This window comes from Ochotona curzoniae, unplaced genomic scaffold, assembly GCF_017591425.1.
Source record: "Ochotona curzoniae isolate NIBS_2020 unplaced genomic scaffold, NIBS_Ocur_1.0 contig_883, whole genome shotgun sequence".
Classification (NCBI taxonomy): domain Eukaryota; kingdom Metazoa; phylum Chordata; class Mammalia; order Lagomorpha; family Ochotonidae; genus Ochotona; species Ochotona curzoniae.
In genome coordinates this window covers 19,048,726-19,076,332 of record NW_024466599.1, presented here as the reverse complement: position 1 = coordinate 19,076,332, position 27,607 = coordinate 19,048,726, and the positions used below count along the sequence as shown (strand labels likewise).

The following is a 27,607-nucleotide window of genomic DNA, read 5'->3' as shown; positions in this document are numbered from 1 at the left end:
GCCCAGTGCTGTGTACCCAGGTGGCCACTTCCTTCACGTGGTCACCCTGCCATGTGGAAGTGGTCCCAGGTTATCTCCCACCAGGGAGACAATCCTTTGCCTGAGCTACAAGCCTCTTTTTCTGTCACTCTTAATTGTCTCTTAACCTAACAATCCCCAAGTCCTAAGGAAAGACACTGGAATGTTAACATGAGGACACTTTTGCCTTCTCATTTTAATGGGTCATGTTTTTCACTACGGATTTTCAAAGAACATGGTTCCCTTTTTACATATATACAATAAACACTTTTAAACATAAACACCAGCTTCAGGAGACTCAGATGGGCAGATAAATTTAGAAAGCCAAGAGTATGGACAAAAAGGCCAATCACCAGATTTCCCAAACAATCATCTGAATTCCTCTGGCCACTCGGTGTGAGACAGTATCCCAGGTGTACCAGGCCGCATATCCACAGGTCGTCCTTCGGGATTCTGAAGCAATCAGTAGCCATACTTGTCATTAAGATGGGTTCTGCCATCTCCACTTTGCCCTAGGGCAGTGCATACAGGAAGAAAGAAATTCATTTACTCTTCCAGAGTCAGGAAGCAAAAGATACCCAGTTAACCAGACAGCTAAAAGAAAAACATGACGTTTTCTTCTGATAAAAGTTTTCGTTTCTCTGTACGTTTTCACAAATACAGTCTTCTTTTCAGCTTTTACTCTTATTAGCAGATAAGAAAGCAAACACTGTTGGCAAATTTCATTAATAGTTTATTGGCTCTGACCAAAACTTCCGTTTGAAGTGTCTGGGTTCTACTCCTGGCGCTACTACCAATTCCGGCTTCCTGTTCCTGTGCACCATGGGAGGGAAGAGATAATGGTTCCAGTACTTGGGTATCTGCCATTCCTGTGGGACAACTGGACTGAGTTATCAGATCCTGGCTGACAGCATTGGCCTAACCCAAGCCCCGCTATTTCAGGAGTTTGAGGAGCAGACCGGAAGTTGGGAAAATATGTCTCTTATGTTTGAAGAAATAAAAATAAATTAACTTAAAAATTGCTTTTAAACAGTGTATTAGAGGGGCCAGCACTGTGGCATAGTGTGCTAAGCCGCTGCCCATGGTGTCCACATCCTTATGTACACTGGTTCCAGCCTCAGCTGCTCCACTTCCAACCCGATTTCCTGTTAATGTGTTTGGGAAAGTGGTGGAGGGTTATCCAAGTCCTTGAGTCCCTGTATCCACATTGGAGACCCAGAAGTTCCTGGCTTCAATTTGAGCCAACTTGGATGCTGCAGCCATTTGGGGAGTGAACCAGTGGATAAAACAGTTCTCTATCTCTCCCCTTTTCTCTTTGTAACTCTTACAAATAAATGAAATAAATTAAAAATAAAAATAGTGTATTAGAAGCATCACTAGGAAAAGCATCATGGAAAATTATACAGGGAAGAGCCCAGTGCAGTAGCCTAGCAATTAAAATCCTCGCCTTGCATGCTCTGGGATTCCATATGCTGGTTCTAATGCCGGTGGCTTCACTTCCCATCCAGCTCCCTTCTTGTGGCCTGGGAAAGCAGTCGAGAATGGCCTTAAGCCTCAGCATCCTGTACCCAGGTGGGAGACCCAGAAGAAACTTCGGGTTCCTGGCTTTGGGTCAGCTCAGTTTCGGCTATTGCGGCCACTTGGAGAGTGAATAACAGTCAGATCTTCCGGTCTCTCCTCCTCTCTGTATAGCTGACTGCCCAATGAAAATTAATAAATCTTTAAAAAAAATTATACCAGGAAATACTCATCACATACATTCCTTAAGGCTTTTGTATGATCACAAAACTGGTAAATTTCTATAGAATGTAATTTATAACAACTTAAAATTGCAATGCCTTTGATCCAGCATGTTAACTTTTATGAATTTTTAAAATTGATGCATCTCTATGCTTTATACAAATCATCTTCAGGAGCTGGCACAGTAACACAGCAAGCTAAGCCTCAGCCTGCTGACTACAATCCCATGTAGGTGACAGTGTAGAGCGCCAGCTGCTCCACTGCTGACCCAGCTCCCTGCCTATGGCCTGGGAAGGCAGTGGAGGCTGGTCCAAGTCCTTGGGCCTCTGCCCCCACATGGGAGACCCAGAAGAAGCTCCTGGCTTCAGATCAGCCCATCTCTGGCCATCGTGGACATTTAGGGGAGTGAAGCATTAAGAGTTGTTAATTACGAGATTAATTATAAATGGCGAAAGACTAGACACAGTAAAAATCCACTAGGGGAACTGCTGAGGGAAAAGTATATCCATATCACAAAAGGCAACAGCATCATTAAAAACAAAAACAAACAAAACCAAGAAATCTGTAAGTATCTATAAAAGGATCTCCAAAGTGCTAACTGGGGCCAGTGTGGCGGCAGAACACAATAAGCCTGCAATGCTGGCATCCCGCATGTGCACCAGTTCCAGAACTGGCTGCTCGGCCCTCCAATCCAGCTCCCTGCCATGGCCTGAGAAAGGGAACAGAAGGCGGCCCAGTTCTTGGGCCCTTGTACTGTGGGTGACACAGACGAAGCTGCTGGCTCCCAGCTTCAGTCTGGCCTAGCCCCAGCCACTGCAACCAGCTGGGGAATGAACCAGCTAATGGAAGATGGGTCTCTTTTCTCCTTCCCTCTCTCCCCTCTTCTCTCCCTCCCTCCCTTCCTTTCTCCCTTTTCTCTATATCTCAATTTCAAACAAATAAAATAAATCTTAAGGACAAACTGGTAATATTTGATTGTCTTCAGAGAAAAACAGGTAGGAAAGACATAGTCAGAATTTTTTATTTCAATTGTATAAAAAAAATGTAAAATATGAGCCCTGTGTGATGGCTCAGTGGCTAAATCCTTGCCTCGCATGCACCAGGATCCCATAAAGGTGCTGGTTCATGTCCAGGATGTTCCACTTCCCATCCAGCTCCCTGCTTGTGGCCTGGGAAAGCAACAGAGGACAGGCCAAAGCCTTGGGACCCTGCACCCACATGAGACTCCTGGCTTTGGATAGCTCAGCTCTGACCATTGCAGCAGCTTGCGGAATGAGCCAGTGGATGGAAGCTTTCTCTCTGTATCTCCTTCTCTCTATAAATCTGCCTTTCCAACAAAAATAAATATTTTTAAAATGTAAAATATATGAAAAGTGAGTAGAAAAATTTAACTCCCGAATACCCATCATCCAGTTTTAGCAATCATTAATCCTGCTTTTTCTATTATCCGTTCTCTACTTCCCCTCATCCTCCACCACTGGCTTCTTTCAAGGTAAGTCTAGAAACCATTGCATTCGTGAACACTTACACATCTATTCCTAGAAGATAAGGATTTTTTAAAAAATTAATTCAACATTACTCATACTTTAAAAAAAAGAGTAACAATATGTCTTAGTATCATCAAATCCAACTAATGCTCATAATTAAGAGTTTATAATTTTTTAATAAGTGTTTATTTGAGAAAGAGTGGATAACAGGTATACAAATGATATCTGTTTGATATTTCTTTCAGTTTCAATCTGCCTATTCCACCAGAAGGGAATACTCTTAAACGTTTCTTAAATATTGTGGCAGGAGCCTTTCCAGAATACAGAACAGGTGAGGTGGCAATATCAGTAACTGCATACACACGAGCAACCCTGTCTCAACCCTGCAGCATTTCAGCACCCGATCAGAATATACATTACCATATGCAGGGTAATGGGGAACCAGCAGAGTATGTAAGGCAATGTCCTGCTGCGTTCAGGCTCAGCCTCTGGATGTACATCTGCTAAGACCTCGGTCACGCCCATACGAATAAATGTTGCTCCCCACTAAACATTTGATGTCGTGCCCCTCTCTTCCCATATTCCTCCACAACATATCATCCATCCCACAACATAAATCAATCAGACTTAGAAGAAAAGGCAAGTAAAAACAATCTACCTTCAGGAGGGACCCACACACAGTAGTCTGGGTCATCGTCAGGATATTTGGAAGACAGTATTGGTGGGTGCTGCAAAGAAAAAATGGATAGGTTATTTTATTCAGAAGAACGAATTCATGGAGCCGGTGCTATGGCATAGGGGATCAGGCCTCTGTTTATGATGCCAGTATCCTGCATGAGTCGCAGTTTGAGTCCTAGCCATTCCATTTCTGATCCAGCTCCCTGTTAATGTGCCTGGGAAAGCAGTGTAAGATAACCCAAGTGGTTGGGCTGCTACCACGCATGTGGTAGATCCAGCAGAAGCTCTAGGCTCCTGGCTTCTGACCAGCCCAGCTCCAGTTATTACAGCCAGTTGGGGAGGGAACCAGTAGATGGAAGATTTCTCTCTGTAACTCTGCCTTTCAAATACACCAATCTTTAAAAACTTTATTCATGCATTCACTAAAGAGGCAGAGAGACACAAAGCTCCCATCTGCTAATTGACTCCCCAAATACCCACAAAAGCTACAACTGGGCAAGAATGAAGCTGGACCGCAATCCAGGTCTTACATGTGCGGAGGGAGGAACCCAATTATTATCTGAGCCAGCTCTTCCATTTTCCAGGGTCTGCCCTGGCAGATGCCGGAGTTTGGAACTAGAGCTGAGAATCAATCCAGGTACTCTGCTCTGGGATACAACCTGCCACATACATGCAGGAGCCAGAGCAGTCTCGTGGCTACTGGCTTGGTCCTGCCCAACTCAGGCCACTGTGGCCATCTGGGAAGTAAATCAGTAAGTATAGATTTAATCTCTCAGTTTCTCTCTTTCCTTTCATTTTTCATTTTTTAAGAATTTATTTATTTTTATTGCAAAGCAAGATATACAGAGAGGAAGAGAGACAGAGAGGAAGAGAGACAGAGAGGAAGATCTTCCTTCTGTCCGATGATTCACTGCACAAGTGACCGCGATGGCCGGAGCTGCGCCAATCCAAAGCCAGGAGCTTCTTCTGGGTCTCCCACACGGGTGCAGGGTCCCAAAGCTTTGGGCCGTCCTCGACTACTTTCCCAGGCCCCAAGCAGGGAGCTGGATGGGAAGCGGGGCTGCCAAGATTAGGACCAGTGCCCATATGGGATCCCGGAGCATTCAAGGCGAGCACTTTAGTTGCTAGGCCCCCACACCAGGAACTAAAATAAATTTTAAAAATTACTGTCCCTGTCTTTTCTCTCTCTTTCCCGGCCCTTTTTACCTGTTCCCCCCATTCCCCATTTTGCCCCCTTCCCGCGCCCTGGCAGCCCTCCGTCCTGCCACATGTCCCCTTCCAGTTTTCTCCCCGCACAGCCCCCACTCCTGTTCCTACCCTGCTGGAATAAAGGACTTCCTAATACCTCAAAAAAAATGTACTGTCCCTATGCCTGTTAGCATACAAAAACTAAAAGGAAAACAGTTTCTATTAATGACGTGAACATAAGTAGCCTTTTGGGGAGCAGTCACTCTGTGATCGTGGGCTACCCCCCCAAATCCTCCATAAGCTGATTCTCAGCCAGTGAGAGTGATATGACACTTTCTAGAGAACAAGTTAGGTCAGGAGCATTTGATGCTGTGGTTACGATACGGAAGCATCTGGGTGTGAGTTCTGGCACGACTTCTCATGCTAGCTTCCTGCTGATGTGTCCCCTGGAGGAAGCAGGTGCTGGCTCAACTAGTCGAGTTCCTGGCTGCTGGAGAACTGGCCTGGCCCAATTCTGGCAGTTGTGGACATTGCGAAGTAGACCAGCAGGTCAAAGATCTGTATATCTTTCTCTTAAATAAATTAAGATAGATTTAAAAAAATTTATTTATTTTTGTTGGAAAAGAAGATTTACAGAGAGAAAGAGAGACATAAAGATTTTCTATCTGCTGGCTCACTCTCCAAGTAGCCATAATGGCTGGAGCTGAGCTGATCGAAAGCGAGGAGCTAGGAGCTTCTTATGGGTCTCCTACACAGGTGCAGGGTCCCAAGACTTTGGGCCGTTCTCGACTGCTTTCCCATGTCACAAGCAGCGAGCTGGATGGGAAATGGGGGCTGCCAGGACACAAACAGGAGCCTGTTTAGGATCCAGGTGCATGCAAGGTGAGGACTTGAGCCACTAGGCTATTGCACCGGGCCCTTTTTTCTTATACAAAGCAAGATATGGGGCCCAGCACAGTAGCCTAGTGGCTAAACTACTCACCTTGTACACCTGGGATCCCATATGGGCACCAGTTCATATCCCGGCTGCTCCACTTCCATTCCAGCTCCCTGCTTATGGCCTGGGAAAGCAGTAGAGGATGGCCCAAAGCCTTGGGACCGAGCACCCAAGTGGGAGACCTGGAAAAAGACTTTGGCTCCTGGCTTTGGATTGGCTCAGCATCAACCATTGTGGCTACCTGCGGAGTGAACCAGGGGATGGAAGACCTTTCTCTCTGGCTCCTTCACTCTGTAAATCTGACTTTCCAATAAAAATAAATAAATCTTGAAAAAAAAAAAAGAGCAAGACACCTAGCACAATGCAGGCACTAGTGCTACACAGCACCACTGGAGAAGCAACAGGCATTTGTCATTTGACACAGGCATAGAAAAGGGTTACAAGAGCAGATATGACTGCTGTCTGTTAGTGCTTCCTACACGGTTGGGCTTTGGCTAGCGTCTAGGAGTCTGGATTTTGGGGAAATTACAACTTTAACTGATAAGAGTGGTTCATTGTGCCTAAGCCACTTGCACCAACAATGTGGTTGATACCAAACACCTGCTCTCCTTGCAGGTGTCTGAAACTGGAGCGCATGCCAAGCAGGGAATACCTATGCGACAAGCTCACTGAAACTCCTGGGCACTGATCAGAAGCTTCCCTAGGTAGCAACAGTTCAGAGCTGTCAAACTCACTGCCAGGGAAATTAGGCATGTCCAGTTGTGACACCACTGGAAGGGGACCCCTGAAAACTTGTGACATGGTCCCCCCAGATTTTGCCCTGCGTGCTTTTCCCTTTTATTGCAGTAACACCTGGCTACAATCACAAGCAGGCATGGGACCCACGACATCTGCTGTGAATATCTACCCTGAGGGTACTTTTGTGGACTTCCCAACACAACTTAATCTCATTTCTAGAACTTAACATTTTCATACAAAATCATGTAAACATAATAGTACTGCTATAATAAAATAACTGTGAGCCATCCAAATATCCCACAATAGGAAGCTAAGCAGGGTATGTAGTACAAAGTTCTTGATATTTTAATAAAGAATAATTCTCATGAGAGGTTAAAAAAATTAAGACATACAATGAATCGCATTCTACCTTCGGTGCAATAAAAGGAAGAAATTAACGACATGCTATTCAAAGGTTTTCTGCATGGCATACTAGGAAATGAAGAAAGTATCAGAAATTAAAGAGGTAGCTTCTGTCCGAGCGGTTACAGAGAACAGGGAGAGGGAGACAAGGATAGAGAACACGAAAACCTGAATGACAGCCTAGAACCCTAGGAGAAGGTCCACTCAGTTCATCTTCAAAGATTCATTCTCCTAGCTGTGCATGAGGTCTAGCACAAGGGAAGTATTTGTTTATTTATGAGAGACACAGACACAGACAGAGAGCACCCACTTCCCGGTTCACTGTCCAAATAACCAAGGCCCAGGAATTCAGCTCAGGTCTCCAAGTACCTAAATCACTGCATGCCGTCTTTCAGGGTACACTTTAGCAGGAAGTAGGAACTGAAAGCAGAACCAGGACTTGAACTCAGGGACTTCAATATGAGATGAGGGCATCCATGTGGCAACTTAACTGTTAAGTCAATATTCGTATCTGAATTCATATTTATTTCCAGAGAAGTGAAGCACTTACTTTGCCTGGACCAGCAGTTTTCTTTTTCTTCAATTCATCTCCGTTTTCCTCATTTTTCGATGCTATTAAATTGGGGGAGGGGAGGAGGAAAGAGATGACACCAGTTATTATCAGAATAAGCAAAGCAGAAAGGAAAAATTCCTGAGAAAACTTTATGCTTGCTAAAGAAAACGTGTTGGTGACAAGCCAATTTTAAAAGATTCCTTCCGCTACTGCCAAAAACCATATGAAGAGAACTCTTTCCTCACTGCAAATCCTGGTTTATAAATCCTAAGGACATTCTACAAATTTGCATATAATCAAACCACATGAAAAAAAAAAAACAAAGGGAATTAAAGTGGCTTTACTTTCCAGAGTTTACCCATTAGAGCTAACACCACAGAACATCCATCTTTTTAATAGCTCAGTGTTCTAAGCAGTTTTGGAATCACATAGCCAAGTCTGGGAGATGTAAAATCACGGAGGATTTTGCAAGGGCAGAGCGAAGTGTCAGGCATCAGGTGCTCTGTGGGGCAGGGACAGGAAACTCCAAGAGACTGAAGTTTTTAAAGAGGCAAATGGAACAGCTCCACACACAGATCTCTCATACATCCCACTTCTGTGCAGGGCCCTGACAGCACCTACCTGGTGTCGGAAAGGCCTTCTCCCCGCTGCCCCACAGCTCGGTGACCAGGCCCTCCCCTACAACACCAGGCTGGCTGCCTCTGCAAAGCAGCAGACGTCTGCTGGCCTACTTGCCTGAGGGCTCCTCGAGGGAAGAAGCTGTTTCACTGATCTGTTGGTACTCTTGATGCTGCTCCACCTGGCTGGGCTGAGACATGATTTCTACAAAAAGCAGCACCAAGACATACTGTTAATATTTAACTCAGGGTGGAAAGCCAAGACAACAAAAGCAAGAGAAACCAAGTATATGCCTATCGGATCTGTATCTGCAATCATCTGCAAATTAACCTTACTAAGGTCTTTAATAAATCCGACTCCAAATGTAGAAAATGTTCTACTTAAAACTTCAGCCAGGGGCCAGGCATGATAGCCTAGCGGCTAAAGTACTCGCCTTGAATGTGCGGGGATCCCATAGGGGCGCCAGCTCTAATCCCAGTGGCTCCACTTCCCATCCAGCTCCCTGCTTGTGGCCTGGGAAAGCAGTCCAGGATGGCCCAAAGCCTTGGGACCCTGCACCCATGTGGGAGACCTGGAAGAAGTTCCTGGCTCCTGGCTTAGGATCGACACAGTTCTGGTTCTTTGTGGCCGCCTGGGGAATGAACGATCAGATGGAAGATCTTTCTCTGTCTCCTCTCTGTATATCTGCCTTTCCAATAAAAATAAGTAAATCTTGAAAAAAAATTCAGCCAACTTGGGCCAGCACTGCATACTAAGCCTCCACCTGCCACACATAGCATCCCATAGGGGTGCCAGTTCATGTCCGAATGGTTTACCTTCAATCCAGCTCCTTGCCTACGGCATGGGAGACCAGCAGCAGATGGGGAAACCTGAAAGAAGCTCCTAGCTCCTTGGCTCAGCTCTAGTTGCTGCGACTATTTGGGGAATAAACCAATGGATGAAAGAGCTCTCTGTGTAAAATCTGCATTTCAAATACAAATGAATAGACTGCTTTTTTAAGACCAGCTTTAGGGCTGGTGTCATAACACAGTGAGTTAAGCTGCCACTTATGACACTGGCATCCCATCCTGGAGGACTAGTTTGAGTTCCAGCTACTACACTTCCAACTCGACAGCCCAAGTGCTTGCTGCACCCTGACTCCATGCAGGAGACTAAGCTGCAGCTCACGGTCCTGCTCAGCTCTGCTTGTTGCAGCCATTTGGGGAGTGAACCGACAGCATGAACATCTGTCTCTTTTCCTCGCTATATGGGTGGGTGTGTTTCTCCCACTCTGATGCTCTTTTAAATAAATATATCTCTAAACAAAAAACAACTAGCCATCTTCGAAGTAAAAAATTTTTTGAAAAAACTCATCAATATCTTAAAACCTCATCTACTTCTTAACCTAACAATTCTATTTCTTGGAAAACATTTGTTAAAATGTTGAACACCAAGAGATGAACACCAAGACTTACTATACACAATCAAGTTCATAATAAAAAAATAATAATCCAACGGTTAATACACAAAAATTAACAAATAAATTATGGCAAATGTATGTGATAGTCTACTATTCCCCCTTATTAAAAAATACATTTTTAAGAATATTTTAAGGCATAGAGGTAAGCCAAGTTATAAAATAGCATGAACAATGCTAATGCTGTTAAATAAACAAAAAAAACCAACACAGAAAAAAAGCTTAGCATAATTCCTCAAATGCTGTATATTTACTATTTCTCAATCTTATAAGCATGGTTTCAAGGCCTGTTATTTTTGGGCCCAGTGTGGTAGTCTAGTGGCTAAAGTCCTTGCCTTGCATGTGCCAGGTTCTAATCCCGGCAGCTCCAATTCCCATCCAGCTCCATGCTTGTGGCCTGGGAAAACAGTTGAGGACAGCCCAAGGTCTGGAGACCCTGTACCCGCTAGAAGAACCAGAAGAAGCTTCTGGCTCCTGGTTTCAGGTCGGCGCAGCTCCAGCCGTTGTGGCCACTTTGGGAGTGAATCAATGGATGGCAGATCTTCCTGTCTCTCCTCCTATCTGTATATCTGACTTTCCACTAAAAATAACAAATCTTCAAGAAAAAAGTTGTTATATTTGCATACACATTTATTTTGGTTCCTTAAAAAACAACAAAAAAACGCAATGTTGACTGTTCTCTTTTCTGCTAGCATGGACTGAAGTGAACAAAGCACTCACACCTTCTCAATAGGCCAGGCATTTTGCCAATAATGAAACAAAAGATAATGCAAATATAAAAGACTTATTTCTCACATGAGGAAACAATATCCTTTCTGTTTCTCAGACAACTCACGCCTGTGCCTGGTGTTTTATATACAAACCTGGCTTGTTTTGGAAATAGATAGGCATGTATTGTCACATACATGTAAAGTCAATTTGTATTGCTTTTCTCTATGCTTCCTTTTATCTTTGAGATTTTAATCTTGCTAAGAAGTCTGGCCAACCTGCAGGAAAATAACTCCTGCAGCTGACAAGACATATAAGGGCACATATAAGCTGACACATAAGGGCATTAAGAAGACAAACAATAACTTCCAGGGCTAGGATTGCAGATTTCTTTTTTCCTTATTTGGACTTTAATGTATAATCTAAAATTTCTAAAACAAGGGCCCAGTGCAGTAGCCTAGTGGCTAAAATCCTTGCCTAGTGTGTGCTAGGATCCCAAATGGGTGCTGATTTGTATCCCAGCTGCTCTTCCCATCCAGCTCCCTGCTTGTGGCCTGGGGAAGCAGTCAGGGACAGTCCAAAGCCTTGGGACCCTGCATTTGTGTGGGAGACCAGGAAGAAACTCCTGGATCCTGGCTTTGGATCAGCTCAGCTGTGGCTGTTGCAGCCCCTCAGGGAATAAATCAGCAGATAGAAGATCTTCCTCTGTCTCGTCTTCACTTCGTAAATTAGCCTTTTCAATAAAAATAAGTAAGTCTAAAACACAATTTTAAAATACACATATTCATTCCATAATTAGAAAAAAAGTATCCAAAATTAAATCAATTCCCCTTCAACATTTTTCATTAAATCTTTGCCAAGGCGGGGAATACTTATGCGCTAGGTTGCACGTTGGTATTTTCATAAAAACATGAATGACGCTTCATCCTTCCTGAGAACTTCACATCACTGAGTGGAGGACAAGTGAGTGCTGGGGGACTCAGTGATCAGGCCCCGATCTACCCTGCTCGAGTCACACAGGGCCACAGCTCGGGCGTCCTCACCAGCAGGCATGCCTTCAGATCCCACACTTTTCAATCTTTGAATTTCTGGGACAGTCTGACAACACCTGCTCTTCGTTTGCAACAGAAATCAATAAGGACTGGCCATCAAAGGAAGACCACCAGGAACACATCTCTACCGCAGTCAGTGTATCCCAGACAAGGACTGGCTTGGCTTTCATAGCCCACCTTGCCACCGTAACTGCCCCTCTGAACGGCCCAGGAGAAGGAAGAGCCCTTACCAGAAGCTTCTGTCTCTTTAGGACATGTGAGTTCTTGGAGAGAATTTCTGCCCTGCACCAACTCAGGCTGCATCTCCTGCTGTAGCCCACTGTTACCATCCTCCATTTTTTTTGTTTCAGGATCTTCCTTCTCTTTCTCTTCTTCCTCCTCCTCCTCCTCTTCCTCTTCTACTTCAGGCTCATCCTTCATTCTCATTAGACTTGGAGGGAGTTCTGGGCGCTTGGGGGGTAACCTCTGTGAAAGAAACAAAACCATGATGATAAAAAGAGACAAATCTTTTCAAGGTGGTGGTGAAGCCAACGGTATAACATGTTTCTTCTCTAGATTCGTAAACCCCACAGAAAACTCACAGAAGCAGGATTTTGACATAAGAAGGCATATTTAGGACCCCTTAATAAGGATCTTTATTAGTTTTTAGGGTCAAAAGATTATTAGGACTGGCGTTGTGATGTAGCTGGTAAAGCCACCCACTGCTATGCCCTGATTTATCCACTTTCAGTCTACCTCCCTGTTAATGACCAGGAAAGTGGCAGAGGATGGTCCAGATCCTCGGGCCCCTGCCCCAATGGGAGACCTGGATAAAGCTCCGGACAGCCCTGCCATTGCGGCAATTTGAGGAGTGAACTAACGAATGAAACATTTATCTTTTTTTTTTTTAATGATTTCTTTATTTTTATTTGAAAGGAAGATTTTACAGCAAGAAGAGAGACTGAAAGATCTTCCGTTTGCTGGTACACTTCTCAAATGGCCTCAACAGCCAGAGATGAGCTGATCTGAAGCCAGGAGCCAAGAGCTTCCTCCGGGTCTCCCACATGGACACAGAATCCCAATGTTTCAGGCCATCCTTCGCTGCTTTCCCTTGCCATAAGCAGGGAGCTGGACTAAAAGTGGACTAGCTGGGCCTGGCACAGCAGCCTAGTGGCTAAAGTTCTCATCTTGCACATGCCGGGATCCCATATGGGTCCCAGTTCTAATCCTGGTGGCCCCACTTCCCATCCAACTCCCTACTTGTGGCCTGGGAAGGTAGTCAAGGACAGTCCAAAGCCTTGGGATCCTGCACCCGAGTGGGAGACCCAGAAGAGGCTTCAGACTCCCAGCTTCAGATCAGCTCAGCTCTGGCCGTTGCAGCCGCTTGGGGTGTGAATCAATGGATGGAAGATTTTCCTGTCTCTCCTCTCTGTACACCTGACTTTACAATAAATACTAAAACATTTATTCCAGGAATTCTGCAGGAATTCTGTCCTCTTGTATTTCCTGATTTTAAAAACTTTCATTTATTATAAAATCATCTGGGGAGTAAATCAAGCAAATATTCCTAAGAAAACAATCTGTACTACTTTTTAATTTCAAGGAAACAAAACATGTAAGTCAGCAAAATAGATCCTAAAGAAAGGAAGACACATCTGAAAAAATAGCCTAAGCACTCCAATCAAGGCTTTTCAGGGCTGCTGTTACGGCATGGCGAGTAGTTACTGCCTGTGATGCTGGCGGCCCGTGTGAGTGCTGGTTCAAGTCCAGGCTGCTGCAGTTCTGATCCAGCTCCCAGCCAATGGCCTGGAAAAAGCATAAGACAGCCAAAAAGCTTGGGTCCATGCAGCCCAGCGGGACATCAGAAGTGCCCGGTTTTTGCCTGGCCTAGCCCTGGCTGTTGTTACCATTCTGGGAGTGAACCAGCAGTCAGAAGGTATCTCCCTTCTCTCTCTTGCAATCTGTAACTCTGCCTCTCACACAAAAACTAAAACAGGATCATTCAAAAAAGAAGAGGACAATCTGTTTGGAAACAAAAAGGTGGGATAGGCATGTGAACAGGCAGCAAGAGGCCAGCCAGCCTGCTGCAGGCTTGCAGGAAAGGTCTCAATCCTGCAAGCACCTAGATCTTAAGCTTCCAGCCTCTGGAACTGTAAAAAGGAGATTTCGTGTGTAAGCAGCCCAGTCTGTGGTACTTTGTTATGTCCGTTCAATACAACTGGCACACAACATTCACATCTGTAAAAGTGGAATCTATGTCTAGAAACGCATATAAAGCAGGAACCAATGAAGTATTATAGGACAGAAAGACCATAAAACTCAAGAGACAAGATCTGACCACCAATTATGTTACCTAATGTTGATGCGATCTGGTATTTAACCTCTCTCTTTCATGTCCATAACAGGTAGTAATTCCCATATGCCATAAGGTGTTACCAGAATTAAAGCAAGTGAGGAAATCATATGGCAGAGGCAAGTGTTCCCCTGTATTGTTATAAGTGTTAGTTGAGAGACTAGCACTGTGGTACAGCACACAAAGCTGCCATCCCTGATGCCAGTGTCCCATGTGGGTGTTGGTTCGACTCCTAGCTGCTTCAGCTCAGATCTAACTCTCTACCAAGGCCTGGGAAAGCAGCAGAGGATGGACCAACTCCTTGGGTTCCTGCACCCATGTGAGAGACCTGGAAGAAGCTCCTGCCTCCTGGTTTCAGCCTGGTCCAAACCCAGCCATTGGGTCCAGTCACAGCCACTGGGGCATTCTGGGGTGTGAACCAAATGATAGAAGATCAAACTCTCCTTCTTTTTGTAACTCTGCCTTTCAAACAAACAAACAAAACTTTAGGGGAAAAAAACAAGTGTTAGTTGAGTCTGATATTGATATTAAATCCATCTACCAGGGAAAAGTATTAGTAAATCCAAGAGACCCAACAGGCTAATCTTCCACCTTCACATGCTGGCAACCCCTATGGGTGACGATCCATAACCCAGCTGCTTCACTTCCCATCCAGCTCCCTGCTTGTGGCTGGGAAAGCAGTTGAGGATGGTCCAAAGCCTTGGGACCCTGTACCCATGTGGGAGACCCAGAGGAAACTCTTGGCTCCTGGCTTCAGATCAGTTCAACTCTAGCAGATGTGGCCATCTGGGGAGTGAACCAGTGGACTGAAAGGTTTTCTCTCTTTTTTTCCTCCTCTCTGTAAATCTGCCCTCCCAATAAAATAAATCTTTCCCCCTCAATTAGCAAAAGTTGAAAAAATTTTTTAAAGATTTATTTTTTATAAGGCAGATTTACAAAGAGAGAAGAGACAGAAACAGATCCTCATCCGCTGATTTACTCCTCCATTGGTCGCAGTGGCTGAAGCTGAGCAGATCTGAAGTCAGGAGCCAGGAGACTCCCCAGGGCCGCCAGTGTGGGTGGCAGGAGCCCAAGAACTTGGCCGTCCTCGGCTGTCTTCCTAGGCCATAAGCAGATAGCAGAAATTAGGAGAGCAGCTGAGACTCAAACTAATGCTCACATGGCCCAAGGCTTAACTTACTATGCCACTGCCACAATAAATGTTTTGATAACATTTATTTGAAAGGCAGAGAAACAGAGAGACCTTCTAAGCCACTAACTCACCATTCAGATGCCTGCATTTGCCATGGCTGAGCCAGACCAAAATCAGGAGGCTAGAACTCAATTTGCATTTCCCAAGTAGGTGGCAGAGACCCAGGTGTCCAGACTATTATCTGCTGCCTTCCAGAGTGTGCAAATGCAGGAAGGTGGAAACAGAAATACAGCCTGGCCTCTAACCCAGGCACTTCAGGGCAGACATTCAGCACAGTGCTTACACTGCTACCAGGGATACCAACACCCTATCAGAGTGCCTGGCCAGTCCTGGTGCCTTCTCTTCCAATCCAGCTTCCAGCTGATGTGCACCCTAGAAGGCAGTGGATGATGGCTCACGTGTTTGGGTCTTACCACCCACACAGGAAGTCCAAATTTAGTTTCAGGGTCTATGTTAAGCCTGACCCCACCCTGCCTATTGCAGTAATCTGGAGAGTGAACCAGTAGATGGGAGATCTCTTTCAAGTAAAATGAAAAACAAAAAACAGCAAGTACTCTGACACGGGGTACAGTCATCCTAAGCACCAAATACCCATCCCAGAGACCAATTCCAAAATGGAATATTCATTATAAATGAGTTAATTTGCATTCTAATTTTCAAATCAATTACATGCAAATGATCCACATGAACACATTCACCAGGTTTGGACATTCTTTTCTCTCTCTTTTTTTTAAGATTTATTTATTTTTATTGGAAAGACATATATACAGAGAGGAGGAGAGACAGAGAGGAATATCTTCCAGCGGATGGTTCACTCCCCAAGTGACTACAATGGCAGGTGCTGAGCCTATCCGAAGCCAGAAGCCAGGAACTTCCTCTGGGTCTCCCACATGGGTTCAGGGTCCCAAGGCTTTGGGCCAACCTCTACTGCCTTTCCCAGGCCGCAAGCAGGGAGCTGGATGGGAAGTGGAGCTGCCGAGATTAGAACCAGTGCCCATTTGGGATCCTGGCACATTCAAGGCGAGGACTTTAGCTGATAGGCTACCAGGCCCAGGTTTGGACATTTTAAACTGAGTAAGAAAACCCAAGAACCACGATGTGGTAAAGATGTGATTACCCCAACCCACAGCTCTTTTTCACATCGCTAAAAAGTTCGTTATTTTTTTGCTTTCAAATGCGAAAAACTTGCTCAGGATGAACTCAAGAACTAAAAGTTTAAAATTTCTTCAAAACTTACCCCTACAGTTCCAGTTTTTAATTTGAATTTACTTCCTCCTTTCATGGCACCAAAGAGAGGCAATGTAAGCTTTTTAGCTTTGTTTTCTGCATCTGTAGTCTGACTTTCAGTCCTAGAAATAAAGAATAATTAAACATATCTATTCCAGTGAGTCCAAGCTTTTATCTAAAAATACCATGACAATGACAAACTTACGGTAAAACAAAAATTACAGCAAGTATCTAAAAATACAATAATCCAGAGGTGCAACCAAAAAAGAGTGGTTAAAAAAACTGTGGTACACTACTCCATGGAATATTGTTCAGCTATTAAGAAGAGTGAAATTATGCTTTTTACAATTAGGTGGTCCCAACTAGAGACCATTATGCTCAGTGAAACGAGTCAATCACAAAAGAACAAATATCATATGGTCTTATATAAGGAAACCAACATGGAAAGTGCAACTTCAATAATCTGATCCATATTGTTTTTCAGTTGGTTGTTTGCTTTTTTGGCTGCATCCCACGTGTTTTGATGTTTTTTATTTGTTTTGTATTCCAAATAATTCCTTTTCTCTTGTCAAATTCATCATTGGCTCATGGATTACACGGTAGCATCATTTTTCCCTAGAGACTTCTGTGTTTCCTTTTTGTCACTCATGTGTTGGTTATTCAGTGGCACGTTTTTTCATGGTGCTGTAATTTGTTGTTGATGTTGTTGTTGTTGTGGCTATTCTAACTCATACCAGTTTGTTGACCTTGTTTCATGGCTTCTCAATTATGGAAATGTATTGTGATACAGTACTGGGGTCTATTATATACAGATGTGGGGGAATAATGGAACATGCATCCCTGTTTTCAGACAAAAGACAGATCTCCAATCAAACTGTTGGACATGTGTAGACAAGAGGATGCTGGACTGCCTGACATTGTCTGTACCAACAATGTCGGGGACACTTAAATAAGACTAATTGAAATATGATTCCTTATGAAGGACTACACTATTGTAGTAAAATGGGGGAAATCTGTTGGGGGGTGGGAGTCAGGGGAAAATCCCAGCCTATACGAAATTGTGCCACATTATTCAGAATTCAAAATAAAAATATATTTTAAAAAATACAACAATAAGAAAGAGGCATTTAAGCCAGCAGAGTGCGACTGCACAATGACAGGACTAATTGTAATATGCAGAGTTATTAGGGGCAAGATTTGCAAAGCGCTTTGTGACTACACATTCAAACGCTGAGTCCAGTACAAAGGTGACTGGTGAAGGAAAATAAACATGAACTCTTCAGTAGCCAGCTGGAGATGGGTCCATGCTGACCCTATTGCCAATCAGCCTTTGAAAAACACCGTATTTACCTAGAGTTTCCTTTATTTTTTTTTAAAGATGTCTTTATTATTTTTATTTGAGAGACAGGTTTATAGAGAGAAGAAGATACAGAAGGATCTTCCATACACAAGTAGTCGTAATGGCCAGAGCTGAGCTGATTCAAAGCCAGGGGCCAAGAGCTTCTTCTGGATCTCCCACATGACTGCAGGGTCCCAAACATTTGGGCTATCCTCTACTTCTTTCCCAGGCCACAAGCAGAGAACTGGATGGGAAATGGAGCAATCAGGACACAAACTGACACCCAAATGCGATGATGGTGTTTGCAGGCCGATTAACCAGTAAAACCAACCCATCAGCTCCCTGGAGTCTCCCCTTATTTTAATAATACATAACATTTCTTAATAAAGTTAAAAAAAAAAAAAAGAGGTGTGTGGCAAGCATTTGGCTTGGGACACTTCCATCCAATACTGGAATGTCTGGCTGAAGCCTGAGCTACCCTATCTCTGATGGAGCTTCCTGCTAATGCACACTCCAGGAGGCAGCAGGTCACTCTAGCGCTTCTTCAGTAACTAGCAGACCTGGATAAACTTCTAGGCCCCTGCTTCAGCCTACCCCAGCCCTGACGTACAGGCATTGGGGGAAATGAAACAGTGGATGGAAGACTGATCTCTCCCTGTCTCTCTCACCCTCTTTCTCTACCTTTCAAATAAATCTAGAAAGAAAAAGTGTGTGTGTAAGTGGAGAGGTGTGAGGATTAGCATCTCCTATGTGATAAGTAATCAGAGTGATGACAGATAGGACTATACATTGCAGCTGGAGAGCTCCTCAACATTTTCATTGGCTGGAGATAGTTACTCACAGTCTAAAGAGGTGCTGTCCTGTAGAATTTTCTGCAATGATGGAAATATTCTGTATTGGCACTATGCAATACAGTAGCCACTGACCACATGAACACCACTGCAGAACACTTGTCTTGCATGTGCCGGATCCCAAATGGGTACCTGTTCATATCCTGGTTCCACCTCCTTTCTAGCACCCTGTTTCTGGTCTGGGAAAGCAGTTGAGGACAACCCAAAGCCTTGGCACCCAAGTGGGAGACCTGAAAGAAGCTCCTGGTTGCTGGCTTCAGATTGGGTCGGCTCTGGTCACTGCGGCCACTTTGGGAGCGAACTAGAACATGGAAGATCTTTCTGTCTCCCCTTCACTCTATAAATCTGACATTCCAATAAAAAGAAATAAATCTTAAAAAAAGAAAAACAACCTGTATAATACAAGATCAACATTGTGCAGGTTAAGCCACTGCCATCCCACATGAGCACTGGTTTGAGGCCTGATTGCTCTAGTTTCCATCCTGTTCCTTGTTGATACTCCTAGGAAAGCAGTAGAGTATGGTCCAAGTCCTGGGAACCCTGCCACCCACATGGGAGACCCAGATGGAGCTCCAGGCTCCTGGCTTTAGTCTGGCCCAATTCCAACCATTGTGGTCACTTGGGGAGTGGATCAGAACATGGAAGATGACCCTCTGTCCTTCCATCTCTCTCTGTAATGCTGCCTTTCAAATAAATAAGATAAATCTTTTTAAAAACAGGCATATCAAGATGTAAAGTATATTTAAATGTTCAAACAGAAAATGTATCAAGGATACAGGAGAGGAAAACCTCCCTTCCATCACTATCTGCCAGTTGCTCACTTCCCTTTCCCGGAAGCAATGAGGCTCTCATTTTTTTATATAATTCTTTACATATTAGGTAGCAGATGCTGTTCGTACCTGTTCCATATTCCCTTTACTAGGCCTACCAGCAGAGCTACCAAAAAGGCTCACACACACATTTGTCTCAGAATCACTGTACACTCTTCCCTTCACCCCTAGATATGTGTGTGATGAGAGCTATATAAATATCCAAGGCCTTTAACTGAATGTTATCTGTGATGCTATTCAGGCCCTCCTGAAAAGCCATTTTCTGTTTTTGTTTTTTAAGATTTATTTATTTTGGGCCCAGCGTGGTGGAGCAAGTGGTTAAGGTCCTCACCTTGCGAGCCTGGGATCCCATATGGGCGCTGGTTCTATCCCGGCAGCCCCGCTTCCCTTCCAGCTCCCTGCCTGTGGCCTGGGAAAGCAGTCGAGGACGGCCCAAAGCTTTGGATCTTTTGAGCCTCTTTCGGGTCTCCCACGTGGGAGACCCGAAAGAGGCTCCTGGCTTCGGATCAGCATAGTATCGGCCGTTGCGCTCACTTAGGGAGTGAATACTCGGACGGAAGCTCTTCCTCTCTGTCTCTCCTCTCAGTATATCTGCCTTTCTAAAAAAAAAAAAATAATAAAAAACAAACAAACAAAAAAAAGATTTATTTATTTTTATTGAAAAGGCAGATACACAGAGAAGAGGAGAGGAAGATTTTCCATTCGATGATTCACTCCCCAAGTAGCCGCAACAGCTGGAGATGAGCCGATCCAAAGCCAGGAGCCAGGAACCTCCTCTGGGTCTCCCACACAGGCACAAGTTCCCAAGTCTTTGGGCCATCCCAGACCATCCTCCCAGGCCACAAGCAGGGAGCAGGATGGGAAGCGGGGCTGCTGAAACTAGAGCTAGCGCCCATATGGGATCCCGGCACATACAAGGCGAGGTCTTTAGCCACTGGACCACTGCACCAGGCCCCATTTTCTATTTTTTTAAGATTCATTTTATTTTTATTTGAAAGACAGAGTTACAGAGAAAGGAGGAAAAACCGAGAGGTCTTCCATGCACTGGTTCACTTCCCTGCAATGACCAGCGCTGGGCCAGTTCACAGCCAGGAGCCTAAGGCTGCTTCTGGGTATTCCACATGGGTGCAAGGACAAAAGGAGTTGGACCACCCTCTGTTGCTTTTCCCATTAACAGGGAGCTGGTTTGGAAGTAGAGCAGCTGGGACTCAAACTGCTGCCCATATGAGATGTCAGCACTGCAAGCAATGACTTAACTTGCTATAACACAACACCAGCCCCACTAACCAACATCTTTACTGAGCTTCTTCCACTGGCTGCTCTCATTCCCATATGGATTTCCAATGAACACATTCTCTCAAGAAATCATCTGAAGAAGAATCTCAGAGTCAGGTTTTAGCAAAGCTGACCTTAACAGATTCTATGTAGTCATAGGCCACTATTCTTCCCACACCACCATTCTTTTTTTGACAGTCAGCACTTTTATACATATATTGTTCTATGCCTTGCTTTTATTATTTAGTATATCTTTTGACAATGGTTCCACCTAAATAGTTGCCTCATTTTTTCATGGTCATATAGCAATAAAAACACCATATGTCTATACCGATAACACATAAATACATGTTCTTACATGTTCTATTATATAATTTATTTTTCAAAAAATTTATTTATTTATTTATTTATTTGAAAGGCAGACTGACAGAGAAGCAGAGAGAAAAGAGAGAAGTTGTCTGCTAGCTCACTCCCCAGTCGCAGCAGCTGGGGCTGGGTCAGGCCAAAAAGAGCCAGAAATCCTATACGGGTCTCCCAAGCAGCTGGACCATCATCTGCTGCTTCCCAGGCACATTATCAGGAAGTTGGACCAGAAGGATGGAACAGTTCAAATTCAGCTCAAACCAGACCTCCAACATGGGATGCAGGGCTCCCAAATACAGGTAAAACCTGCAGTGCCTGCCACTATTTTGTTAAACCCATTTCCTTTGATAAACATGAGTGATTTCTAATCTTTGAATTATTAACAACAATGCTGCAACATATATTCATCATTTCCTAAGAATGCGAGGAACAAACTCCTAGAAGTTCAAAGGACACGCGCATTTGTTATCAAGATGGGCAGTGTCAGCTTGCCCTGCACAGGGAAGGTATTAATTTGGTTTTCAACAAGCAATGTTAGAAAATGTCTTTTCACCCCAGCCTTATCAGTGTACTATCATATTTAACGAATCTCAATTTAATGGATTAAAAAAGGTAAGGTATTACTTTTAGGATTCATATGTTTTCAAAGTAATTTTTATATACTTAAAAGCCACCTGTATTTCTTTTTCTGTGGCCTGTCAACTGATACCTTTACCTATATTTCTCTTGAGCAGCCAGTTATATTTATTTACCATTCAAAGGCCTTTCTAAATGAGAGAAATCAGCATCATATGCATATTGTTTACTACGCACTAAAAGACGTAAATAAAAAACTGTAGCCTTCCCATAAACCAGGAATCAATACCTTTCTGCAAAAATTCACTAACAGCCTAGAGTTCACAGACTAACAGGCTGTTGGCTGCTCTGTGAAAGCACCGCCTTGTATGCTTGTAGGGGTGGAGGACATCCAGCCTAAGGGCCCTCAAAGGCCCAGGAATCATCTGGTCTGGCCCTGCCAAGGCAACCACAGGCGGGACTAAGGAGTCAATAAAACTAGAGCAGGCTACTTTTTAAGTTAATAATTTTTATGGGCCATGAGCAATGTTATAGTCAAATGGTTCCTGGCAGAAAAGATTCCCCACCCTTGCTTTGAAGGGTCTCTTACTGTCCTACCACATAACGATTATCTAAGAAGATGAAAGAACAATTCAAAATGTTATCTCTGCTACCATGCTTGTGTAAAATTCCAAACATAATTAAGACTTACTTTTTTAGTTCTGGAATCTCTGCTGGCTTTACGATTTTTATTAACCCTTTAAGTCTCTGTTGTTCTTTCCTCAGTTCAAAAGTTCTCAGGTGAAGCTTCTTCCGGGACACGCCATCTAACGTGCTCCCTGACTTCATTTCTGACATGAATGCATCTAAAGAATCCTGCGACGGTGACTCGGACAGAGCTACACAAGAAAGGGATGATGCACACGCTTAGGAAGATGGTCACGCATGTCAATTCAGCATGAATTGAGAACTCACCCACATAAAGCTGGACAAAAGTCATTACTAAAATAGGGGAAAAGAAGCAGGTTAGAGCTGCGAGGCATTGGGAAAACATTTTGTCTGCCTCGGCTTCATTTCCTTCAACTGCTTCATAAAGGGGTTAAGCAAATGATTTAGTAATCTTTCTCAGTCTAAAGTGCCTTGTTGTTCCTTAGCAAGACCCCATATTCTGTATGATACATATTACTAACCAACATAGCCCAGGGTATGGGGCAGGGCACCTCACTACACGAAAAGCAGGTGCTCAACAGATACCTGATGAAAGCCTTACCTTTGCTTGAGGCTTTCAGCCTTTCAGAAATTTCAGAGAGCTCCCTTTCAGCATCATTTAACTTTGCAACCTGTAACCCCAATAGCAACAGGGTTAACACACGTTAACTCTTTCAGGCTCCTTATGGAGCGAATACTTTCATTTGCCTATTTAGTTACAGCTGAATCAATTTCTGAGTTAACAAACTCAGAGTTAAACAGAATGAGCAACTCATTTTATTTTACTCACAAGGCATTTGTCTTCACTGACCAATCCAAAGGACAGCCTCTGGACATTTTAAGCTCTGAATATACGAAACACAGTCTCAATGCATGATAATTTCACAAAGGACATTCTATTTCATTAATACCACACCCCACTCCTAACAATTGCTTCAACTCTTCTTCACTGCCAGGAGCCGATAGTCAACTTCGTCCCAGATACCATAAATTGGAACTTTTCCCTTTTTTTTTTTTAGGGGTGAAATCATATCCCCCCAGAAAAACCCAAAAGCCAAAAAACAAACAAACAAAAAGTCTATAACGGATGAGTTATGGCCTAGAGACTGAACAACTCAGCTAACACCAGTTGTTTATACAGAGCTTGAAAAACTACGCCTCAGTACCCGACTCTAAGGCTTCTGCCACAACAGTTACAAAACAGGTTTAAATATAGCATTATTTGACTAAAAAATATAAATGGCTATAACTACTTCTATAAGTAAAACTTACCAGGGATTCAAAGGTCTCTGGTTTCTCATCGATTTTCCCAGCCTTCTTCATTCGATTCAATCGCTTCTTCTCAACCAGACCAGTGCGATCCAGGAATGTGTCATCATCACTATCATAAAAGTCCTCATCTTCCCAGTTCTTGGCTTTCCTTTTCCTAGATACTAGGGATGGATAAAATAATTGATCATAAAATAACCTTCATGAGAAGAAGAAAAAAAGTAAATAAATCAAAATACTACAGTCAAGTACTGAACGATGGCATTCTATAAATTGCCAAATGACATATAAAAACAAAACGCTATGGCTGGTATTGTGGCACAGTGTGCTAATCCTCTGCCTGTGGCACTGGCATCTCACATGGTTCAAGTCCTGGCTGTTCCACCTCCTATCCAGCTCCTGGATATTTGCATCTGGAAGGCAACAGAAGACAACTGGAGCGATTGAACCCTTGACGCCCACATGGGAGCTGTGGAAGAACTAGATGGACTTCCGGTCTCCTTACTTTGGCCTGGCCCATATCCAGATACTGAGACCATTTGGAGAGTGATTCAAAGAATGTAAGATCTTTCTCTTTGCAACTCTAGCTTTAAGTAAATAATGAAGCCTTTTAAAAAAATAAACAAACAAATAAAAATAAAATATAAATAAAAACACAAAGTGCTGAGGTGGGCATTTTGCAAGGCAGTTAAACCACAGGTAAGGATAGCCACACACCATGTAATACCATGTATTTTTTTCTTTTTTTTTTATATTATTTATTATTGAATAGGCAGATTCACAGAGAGAAGGAGAGACAGAAAGAAAGATCTTTTGTCCACTGATTCACTCCTCAAGTGGCCACAATGGCTGGAGCTGAACCAATCCAAAGCCAGGAGCTAGGAACTTTTTCTGCATCCCCCTCATGGGGACAGGGTCCCTGGGCCGCCCTCTACTGCTTTCTCAGGCCACAAGCAGGGAGCTGAATGCAAAGCAGTCAGGACATGAAGCGGCACCCATATGGGAGCCCAGTACTTGGAGGTGGAGGATTAACCAATAGAGCAATCAAATTGGGCCCATGCATTTCTTTATTATACAAAAGGCAGCATACTATACTCTCACTTGTTTAAAAAAAATCCTGAAAGCAGAACTTTTATTTACAGAGCTCTTCCTCATTACTATTTGCCTTTGTGTGTACTCTTACACATACAATCTTTTACCCAGAAAATCTCGTATGTGGGGTTTTAAAGTTTTTTCCAATATTTTATTATTGCCAATAACAATGTGAATTTTTTAATGTTAAAAGTATTAACTTAGGGCCCAGCGAATAGTGTAGTGGTTAAAGTCCTCACCTTGCATGCCAGGATCCCATATGGGCACTGGTTCTAATCCCGGCAGCCCTGCTTCCCATATAGCTCCCTGTTTTGGCCTGGGAAAGCAGTCGAGGATGGCCCAAAGCTTTGGGACCTGCACCCATGTGGAAGACCCGGAAGAGCTCCTGGCTCCTGGCTTTGGATGGGCTCAGCTCCAGCCAATGCACTCACTTTGGGAGTGAACAATTGGACGGAGGATCTTCCTCTCTGTCTCTCCTCCTCTCTGTATACCTAACTTTCCAATAAAAATAAATAAATCATTTTTAAAAAAAGTATTGATTTAGGGAGTAAATTCCTGAAAGTATTGAAGCTGAACAAAAGTGTAAGTACAGGGCCCGGCGGCGTGGACTAGCAGCTAAAGTCCTTGCCTTGAACGCGCCGGGATCCCATATGGGCACCAGTTCTATCCCTGGCTGCTCCACTTCCCATCTAGCTCCCTGCTGTGGCCTGGGAAAACAGTTGAGGACAGCCCAAGGCCTTGGGACCCTGAACCCGCATGGGAGACCCAGAAGTTCCTGGATCCTGGCTTAGGATCGGCTTAGCACCAACTGTTGCGCTCACTTAGGGAGTGAATCATCGGATGGAAGATCTTCCTCTCTGTCTTTCCTCCTCTCTGTATATCTGACTTTTTAATAAAATAAATAAATCTTTTTTAAAAAAATTTAAAAAGTGTAAGTACAAAGTGTTATCAAAAATGAATGGGAAATGCAGATCATGAAAATGCACAGGATGAGCTTCAGACACAGTAGTTAAGGCTCTAGCTGGAGCAGCCACATGCCACACAGACCTGGCTCCATCCCTGACTCCAGCTCCCTGTTATCTGCACCCTGGGAGGCAGCAGGCGATAATGAGCCAAGCTGGGTTCCTGTCCGGTGGGAAATCAGCACTCGGAAGCCAGCTCTTGGTTCAGCTCCAAGCAAGGCAGACAGGAGAGGGGACCACAGGAGGGCAGTGCGCGCTCTGACTCTCAAATGAAAGCACAACTAACAAAGGGAGGCTGGTGCAGACATTTGGCCTAGTAGCTAAGCACCAGGTATGGATGCACGCATCCTGCATCACCAGGCCGAAGCTCTAGCCCCACTCATGGCTCTAGTTCCCAGCTAAGGCAGTCACTGGGAGGCAGTGAGGATGAATTAACCGGGACCCGACCACAAACAGGGGACCTAGGTTGAGCACCTGGCTCCCAACTTTGGTCTCAGTTATGGACCACTGTGGGCATCTGGGGAAGGAACCAGCAGATAGGAGTGCTGTCTCTCAAACAAATAAATAAAATCTAAAAATTGACCACTTATCTAGTATTAGACATTTAAATTGTATATAAAAAAAAATAGAAGCAAAAAAAAAAAATTCCATCTCCACATAAACTGCTAATGAAGAGTGAAGGCAGAATAATTACATTTCCAGGACTGAAGGGTTAATCAAGTTCATTTGCAATGCATCCTTTCTCAGAGACCATCTCTCCCATGTGCTCTAGTGCTGTGCCAGCTTTTTAATGTGCTAAAACTACAGCAAGATGTGCTCCACCAAAACAAAGGAACAAATTAAGAAACAGAATAAGAAAAATCTGAAAACAGAAAACCTATCAGGAGAAAATCCAAGGAAATCTCAAGCTTGACAGTGCAATAGAGTCTCAGATAAAGGCTCTACAGCAGGTCTGGAGAGCAAAACGCCCTAAAACAACATACCTCTTCAAGAAAAATGTTAAAAAAAATCAAGACTTGCAAATCACTTAATATAAAAAAAAAAATCACTGAAAGGCTATTTAAAGAAACGGAGGTGCCGGCATGATGGTCCAAAAGGCTAATTCTCAGCCTGCAAGTTCTAGGATCTCATGCGGCACCAGTTCATGTCCAGGCTATTCCACTTCCTATCCAGCTCCCTGCTTCTGGTCTGGGAAAGTGGTACAGGATGGTCCAAAGTCTTGGTATCCTGCACTCACATGGAGACCCACAGAAGTCCCTGGCTCCTGGCTTCAGATTAGCTCAGCTCCAGCCATTGAGCCATTTGGGGAGTAAGCCAGCAGACGGAAGCTCTATGCCCGTCTTTCCTTCTCTCTGCATTGTAGGGCAGGTTAAACCGCAGCCTGCGCCATCAGCATCCCACATTAGCCATGGTTGGAATCCTGGCTGCTTAACTTCTGATCCAGCTCCCTGACAATGTGCCTGGGAAAGCAGTGAAAGCAGGCGCAAGGGCTTGGGTCCTATCCCAACGCGAGAGACCAGAAGGGAGTTCTAGAATCCTGACACCCGCCTGGTTTAGCTCCAGACACTGTAGCATGTTGTGAGTGAACCAGTGGACAGAAGACATCTGTTTCTGTCTCTTCCTCTCTAACTCCATTTTTCAAATATTTAAATCAATCTGAAAACACATACACTCAGGCCTGCGCATTAGCCTAGCAGTTAAAGTCCTCGCTGCGTATGCACCAGGATCCCATATGGGCACCAGTTCATGTCCCGATGGTGCCACTTTCTTTTTTTTTTTTTTTTTAAAGATTTATTTTTATTATTTTTTATTGGAAAGGCAGATATACACAGAGAAGAGACAGAGAGGAAGATCTTCCATCCGATGATTCACTCCCCAAGTGAGCGCAACGGGCCGATACTATGCCGATCCGAAGCCAGGAGCCTCTTCCGGGTCTCCCACGCGGGTGCAGGTTCCCAAAGCTTTGGGCCGTCCTCGACTGCTTTCGCAGGCCACAGGCAGGGAGCTGGAAGGGAAGCGGGGCTGCCGGGATTAGAA

At 44.1% G+C, this 27,607-nt stretch overlaps 1 protein-coding gene across 5 annotated transcripts in view; it reads right to left on the bottom strand.

Moving 5' to 3' along the window:
• The window catches only part of LOC121164764 (solute carrier family 4 member 1 adaptor protein), a 57,111-nt gene that overhangs the window by 22,028 nt on the left and 7,476 nt on the right, over positions 1-27,607 (bottom strand). The window contains exons 6-14 of one of the 5 annotated variants that reach the window (XR_005885155.1): positions 23,520-23,680; positions 22,810-22,879; positions 22,252-22,438; positions 16,337-16,448; positions 11,806-12,040; positions 8,477-8,563; positions 7,739-7,800; positions 3,904-3,973; positions 372-530 (exon numbers count right to left, since the gene is read on the bottom strand). Coding sequence is in view for 4 of the 5 variants with exons in the window: in XM_040992994.1 (XP_040848928.1) it covers positions 481-530; positions 3,904-3,973; positions 7,739-7,800; positions 8,477-8,563; positions 11,806-12,040; positions 16,337-16,448; positions 22,252-22,438; positions 22,810-22,879; positions 23,520-23,680 (1,034 nt within the window). In the remaining variant the exon portion in view is untranslated. Of the gene's footprint in view, positions 1-204; positions 531-3,903; positions 3,974-7,738; positions 7,801-8,476; positions 8,564-11,805; positions 12,041-16,336; positions 16,449-22,251; positions 22,439-22,809; positions 22,880-23,519; positions 23,681-27,607 lie in introns of those variants that run through there. The other 4 variants (XM_040992994.1, XM_040992993.1, XM_040992991.1 and 1 more) reach the window with 4 other exon arrangements.